This window comes from Rutidosis leptorrhynchoides, unplaced genomic scaffold (assembly GCF_046630445.1).
Source record: "Rutidosis leptorrhynchoides isolate AG116_Rl617_1_P2 unplaced genomic scaffold, CSIRO_AGI_Rlap_v1 contig59, whole genome shotgun sequence".
Taxonomy (NCBI): Eukaryota; Viridiplantae; Streptophyta; class Magnoliopsida; order Asterales; family Asteraceae; genus Rutidosis; species Rutidosis leptorrhynchoides.
This window is the reverse complement of record NW_027266810.1, coordinates 73,513-80,095: the sequence shown is the minus strand read 5'-3', so window position 1 is coordinate 80,095 and position 6,583 is coordinate 73,513. Positions and strand designations below refer to the sequence as shown.

Here is a 6,583-nt window from a genome sequence, read left to right as displayed (position 1 = left end):
AAAAGTCAATTAAGGAGCTCTGCTTAGAGAACAAATATTTATAATTTTCTAAAGTTTTATGTAAATGATAAGATATGAAAGGTTACATTTCTAACATTCAAAAGTTTGATATAACTAAAATCGAAAAAAAAAAAAAAAGTTTGATATAACTGATAAAAATAAGATATACCAACATGTACCAATATGTGAACGTTTTTAAAAACATATACTAAATTGTAAGTTTCCTCAAAGTATATGTACTAAATACAAGTTTTCCACAACGAAAAATAAAGGAAAAAAAAAAACTACTCCATCAACCACCGGATATGCATGTCAACTGGTTCAGTCGAGCTTAAGCTAAGGTCCAAGTGTCAATTGACTGTATCATAATTCATAAAATCATCAGTGTAACATTCTTCCATTCATCTCAACCTCGCGTCGTCGCGTGTATAAATACAATCGCACACGCACTCCCACACTCTCACTCTCTCTCTCTCTCTCTCTCCAACCACATTCACTATTTCATCATCATCGATTAATTAGGGATTATCTCGCTTCGCTTGGATTGGATAATCGTCAATGGCATTTCAAGGCAAAAAACTCATCAACGACCCCAACGGTTCGTTTTCTCGCACTTGTACTTTCGATTTGGTAATTTGTATGGATGATTTTTGTATTCCTTCACAATTTTCTGCTTGAGAAAGGGAAGGAAACTTAGAGAATGTACTGGAGAATTTTGTGCGCGATGTTCATTCAATGTTTTGCATATCATTTCTCACCTTCCGGAATCATATTGTTTTGAATTTTCGTTGATTGATGGTGCAAGGAAAGTGATACTGCGATTAGGAATACTGTGGTTGATTGTTTGCTTAACATACATTTCTCACGTTGGGCATCGCATTTCTAATCACATCTGTCTAGCATCGATCGATCGCACAATTGACTGTTTCTGTTTAGCTAGATATAGAGCATGTTAACTATTACGGCTGCTCATATTAGCTTCTAGATTTAAATTAATATTCTGAGGTAAGACGTGTCTATGAACTTCGTTATCTTTCTTTCTAGACTGTTTTGTAAAATGAGCCGTGGTTTGCTGCTTTGTTTATTATACACATGTAATGATTTCGTATTTTCTTATCTGGGCTCCTCATTACTCAGTTCATGTTGTCAGTTTATTGAACAGCAACCATTTGTTGATCTGTTATACTCTGATTGGTTCCCTTGACCTGTGTCTGATCGATTTCACTGGTATTCCTGTTCTTTCTTTTCTACAATTGACTGCAAAGTTACATTTTAATTGATGGCTGCAGACGTGGTGACCGAGTTCATTGAAGGTCTTGTGGAGACTTATCCTGGCCTGCAATATTTAGATGGTTTTCCAGAGGTTTTTGATAATCCCTTCTTCCCTCGTCTTTCTTTAGTGATGCATTCGCCTCAATCTGCCATTAGTGACATTTTTTTTCCTGTGGGTCACAGGTCAAGGTTGTATTGCGAGCTGATGTTTCAGGTGCTACATACAACAAAGTTGCAGTTATATCAGGTTTGCTAAACTGCAATTTTTATTTACTGTTCTGTTTTTTATGCTAATTTTCAGAGAGAAGGAGAGAAAACTAAATCTTGTCCAGACAGATGTTTTCTTCCAATTTGTATTTGGTTGGAGCTTTTTTCAAATGGAAAGAATCTAACCCAGCTAATATTTCAATGTGATTACCGTTTTCATTCAAGGAATACTATGTAGTATGGCGCATGAGTTGACAAAACACTCTAGCCTTGGCTCATTTCAATTAGTAATCTCTTTAGGATACCAATAGCTCATTCCATTATTGCCCCTTGCTGGTTGGGATTGGGATTTTCTTCTTCATTTATTTTTTGAGAAAAGTATCTCGTGAAACTTAAGAAAGCAAAGAATTGTCACACTGGAGGAAAGACATGTTACTTCTATGTGTTGAGGCTTTGTCAGTTTCCTTATGCATGTAAGTTTTTTTATTCATTTGTTCCATTAATGCATTTCATGCTGTAGGAGGTGGAAGTGGCCATGAGCCTGCACATGCTGGATATGTGGGAGAAGGGATGCTTACTGCTGCTATTTGTGGAGATGTTTTTGCCTCCCCCCCGGTTGATTCAATTTTAGCTGTATGGTTTTGTGCTAGTTTTTTTTGTTTTTTTTTTATAGAACGAAAATGCCAATGCCATGTATCGCTTGTTATTTTCTCTGATGATTGATATGACTGTATGTTTCTGAATATTAGGGTATCCGAGCTGTAACTGGTCCAATGGGCTGTCTTCTGATTGTCAAGGTATTGTTCTCTTGAAAGCACTCAGGTGATTGTTTCTGTTTTGCTGTTTAAGGTTTTCTAGTTTGTGACACTATGGCTTGCAACACAGTTTGGTATCTTTCTTCAAGAACTGCTATGAATTTATTTATTTGACCGTTATCCTATAAGAAATGAAACATTATCACGTATGAAGACGAAAAGAATGATACAACTAGACCGTGTTTCTGTAGTGCTCACTAGTCGCATATGAAAAGAAAAAACTCAAATCTTTGTCTACCAATTTCGATGGGAAGCATAAATTACTTTGGGATTGATGCTCTTGTTTTATGGGCAATGGCAGAATTATACTGGCGATCGCTTAAATTTTGGTTTAGCCGCTGAACAAGCAAAGTCTGAAGGTTATAAAATAGAGGTTTGATTTTAATTCACTTTTTCTATTAAAACTTGTAAATGTTTTCATAAAGCCTAGATAAATATAGTTGGGCTTTGACTGTTGGTTACTACCGTGGCATGTGCAGACTGTAATTGTTGGAGATGACTGTGCTTTACCTCCTCCTCGAGGCATAGCTGGTCGAAGAGGTTTAGCAGGGACTCTACTGGTTCACAAGGTGCTCTTTCTCACATGTTGTTTGTTTCTTGTTAAACGGAACTCTCTAGAGTTGGTGATTATCACCAGATACAGAAGGGTTATCTTTTGGACTAATCTTTTTAGCCTAAGTATTTTTATTACAAAATTCATCATTTCTTGTCTTATTTACCGATTTCCCTTTCCTAGGTTTCATGATGCATCAACGCTCCTTTGTTTTTTGTTCTTTCATTTATTGGCTACTTATATCATTCTCCTTTGTGGAAGACAGGTTGCTGGAGCTGCTGCTGCCTCAGGTCTTCCACTTGCAGAGGTGGCAGCAGAAGCAAAACGTGCTTCCGAAATGGTTGGAACCATGGGTGTCGCGTTATCTGTTTGCACACTTCCCGGTCAAGTTACATCTGATCGTTTGGGGCCAGGAAAGATGGAACTTGGTCTTGGAATTGTGAGTGTTTTGGCTTATCTTTCAATATAAAATTGCACTGCTATGTAGTGCTGAAGCCGAAGAAAAATAGTAAGGCTGGGTCAAAACAAGATTAGGGGGGCAAAGTTGTTATTATACTACCTCCGTACGGAAATACTTGCCTCTTTTCCTATGTAATACAAATACATAGGAAAAGAGGCAAGTATTTCCGGATGGAGGTAGTATTATTTTTCCTCCAGCAGCTGATGCTTCTATTAATATATTTTCTTAACTTTCGCATCTACGTCTTTTCAGCACGGGGAACCTGGTGCTGCTGTTGCTGACCTTCAGCCAGTGGATGTGGTGGTGTCTCATGTTCTTAACCAGATACTATCGCAAGTATGCTCTATAAACTTCAGAATATTTTATTTTGCCAATGCATACTTTCTCTGTGTTTTTATTGACTACTTATGAAAGGAAACACTTGTTCTTTCACATGTCCATTTCCCTCGCAAAAATTTCCATGATTGGTCAACTTAAATTACTCATTCAAATTTGTAGTTCAATGAGAAGTTTAGGCCTCATTCTTTATTTCAAGCAAGGGAAATTTATGTTGTGATATTTTCCAGTCAACATCTTTTCCACAAAAACTGGTTGGAATGCTAATCTTTTTTAGAAGTTAAAATTGCCAGATTTTGAGTGTACGGTATTCTTGATATTACAAATTGCATAATTTACTTTTAGCGCTGTTGTCTTTTTTCAATACAAAAAAAGAATGCAAATGATGAAGAACGGAATAGAGAAGCTATTTGTGTGAAATTCTTGGAATTATCTAACTTCATAATTTACTTTCGTCATCTTCTTATCATTGCAGGATACCAACTATGTTCCTATTACACGCGGTAGTAGAGTAGTGCTGATGATCAATGGGTATGCCCGTAGTTTTTTTCATATTTAGAGATTAGTATCTACCATCATACTGTGATAGCTTAATTCTCGATGAAGCATTCCAGTCTTCATTCAGTAATGCTTTGCAAAGCTTCTTCGAGGTTTAGTAATTTTTTTTTTCATTAATACGGAGAATTATAAGAAAATATGTGCGTGTTTGGTTAAGTGCGAGGAGTTGATGGCTTCGTCTTCACAAGATTTTAAATTGGAAAGAATTCAAAAAATAACTGAACCTGCTCGAGAAACTATGTGGACAATCATAAAGCTATATTTGTGATGCTTTTGGCCATGATAGAACCCTTTGTTTTGGTTGGAAAGATTTTTATGGTTATTTTATTCTTCTATCTGCAGCCTAGGCGCCACTCCTGTGATGGAGTTGATGATCGCAGCTGGAAAAGCTGTTCCCAAATTGCAACTCGAGCACGGATTGGCAGTTGAAAGGGTGTATACAGGGTCTTTTATGACTTCTCTTGATATGGCAGGTTTGTTCTTGCTAACACAATGCACTCATGTTGTCTGGCCTGTTATTGGCTAGGAAACTGTACCTTGTAGGTTTCCTCAACAGGTATTCATACTGCTCTGTTTCATTTCAGGATTTTCTATTTCCATCATGAAGGCAGATGATATAATCTTGCACCGACTTGATGCGGCAACTACTGCTCTTAGTTGGCCTGTTGGTGTTGCTGGTTTGTTGATGCTCTTTTTAATTATTTAGTCTTTGACCCGTTTCATCATAATACTACTAAACAAATAAACAATTATTAAATTTGGTAAACTTCATGCATTACTAAATCAACTTTATTTGTAGGTAATCGTCCTCCGGCTAAGATTCCCATTCCAATGCCTCCATCTCCATTGACAAGGAATGTCGAGGTATGTCTATAAAGCTATTGGCTATTCTCTAATGGAATGGTGGCTTTATAGCCTACAATTTAAATGTCACTAATTTCTATATTTGCATTGTAGTCCATAAATAGACCTCTAGAGCTGACTCAACAAGGCCGCATCCTTGAGATAGCTATTGAAGCTGGAGCAAATGCAGTAATCAGTCTAAGGGACAGCTTGAATGAATGGGATAGCAAAGTGGGAGACGGTGACTGTGGGTCAACTGTGAGTCACCTCAAGTACACATAATCATATTTTATTTGCTTATATCTTCTGTTGCTGCTTTCGGTTCTTATTGATTTGTTTTGTTGCAGATGTACAAAGGTGCTTTGTCAATTTTGGAGGACATGAGAAAGTGGTACGCTCTTAATGTTTAACAGTTTCATGTAGTTAATTTTTCGAAGCTAGCATAGTACCCAAAAGAATCGATCAATCAATTAAATTGGATTCTCTCATGGTATGCTTTGTTGCTCTGTTGTCAGATTCAGTCTCATATTTGTTGGATTTAGATTCATTTGATTGGCATTGACTAGTTGCCCTGACTGTAAATCTTTATTTATCCCCATAATAACTTATAATAAAGCACTCTGTTTCGGTTTCCAGTTATCCTCTGAATGATGCTGCGGAAACAGTGAATGAAATTGGATCATCTATCAAAAGCATGGGTGGAACAAGTGGAATACTGTACATTTACTCATCTATTGTTTGTTTACAGAATTATGTGATAAAAGTATTCCATTCTGGTTTTACTTATCGATCTGTCTTGATGAATCAGATATAACATCTTTTGTAAGGCTGCATATGCTCAGTTAAAAGAGAATACCCAGTCTGAGATCACACCAAAAAAATGTGAGACGATCGGGTCTGATCTTTCCCAATATAATTACTTATATATAGTCATGGCTGGCTTGTTATATGGACGTGCATTAGATTGATTCTCATAGCCTGACTTACTTGATTCAGGGGCTGAAGCACTGGAGGCAGCCATTGCTTCGGTGAGTAAATATGGGGGAGCTACTGCAGGCTGTCGTACAATGTTAGATGCCCTCATTCCAGCATCAACGCTACTTAATCAGGTTACCTGCCAGCTCAGCAGTTTGATCTCTCATCTTCTTAGTAATGGTATCATCAAATCTGTAATTCGTGACATTTTCTTTTGCTTTGCAGAGGTTAAATGCTGAGGATGATCCCTGCTCTGCTTTTCTTTTCTCATCGGAGGCAGCAATGGATGGGGCTGAATCCACTAAGGCCATGAAAGCCCAGGTATTATAATAATAATAGTTACGATTACTCCATTTTAATTATTTATATTATATTATTATTTATTGATCCGTCCCACTTCTTTTGAAATGACTTGTCGCATTTGTATGAATGCAGGCAGGACGTTCAAGCTATGTATCAGCAGAGATCCTTGCATCAGTTCCAGACCCAGGTGCCATGGCCGCTGCTTCATGGTACAGAGCAGCAGCCTTAGCTCTCAAACAGGCTACTAATACTTCCAGTTAA

The 6,583-nt window shown here is 37.3% G+C and overlaps 1 protein-coding gene across 1 annotated transcript; it reads left to right on the top strand.

Moving 5' to 3' along the window:
• The first annotated feature begins 558 nt into the window (after window positions 1-558).
• LOC139884708 (putative 3,4-dihydroxy-2-butanone kinase) lies at window positions 559-6,583 on the top strand. The gene is made up of 20 exons (XM_071868702.1): window positions 559-598; window positions 1,290-1,363; window positions 1,456-1,519; window positions 2,000-2,112; window positions 2,229-2,276; window positions 2,596-2,667; window positions 2,774-2,863; window positions 3,113-3,286; window positions 3,560-3,643; window positions 4,119-4,174; window positions 4,544-4,674; window positions 4,786-4,878; window positions 5,001-5,065; window positions 5,159-5,302; window positions 5,392-5,435; window positions 5,681-5,761; window positions 5,853-5,926; window positions 6,041-6,153; window positions 6,245-6,340; window positions 6,455-6,583. Exons 1-20 carry the CDS (start codon window positions 559-561, stop codon window positions 6,581-6,583), a joined length of 1,785 nt encoding a protein of 594 aa, XP_071724803.1.

Coding starts and splice junctions, on each gene's coding strand:
- LOC139884708 (XM_071868702.1), top strand. CDS start 559: ATGGCATTTCAAGGCAAAAAACTCATCAACGACCCCAACG. Junction 2,277..2,595: donor GCTGTCTTCTGATTGTCAAG/GTATTGTTCTCT, acceptor GGGCAATGGCAG/AATTATACTGGCGATCGCTT. Junction 5,303..5,391: donor ACGGTGACTGTGGGTCAACT/GTGAGTCACCTC, acceptor GTTTTGTTGCAG/ATGTACAAAGGTGCTTTGTC.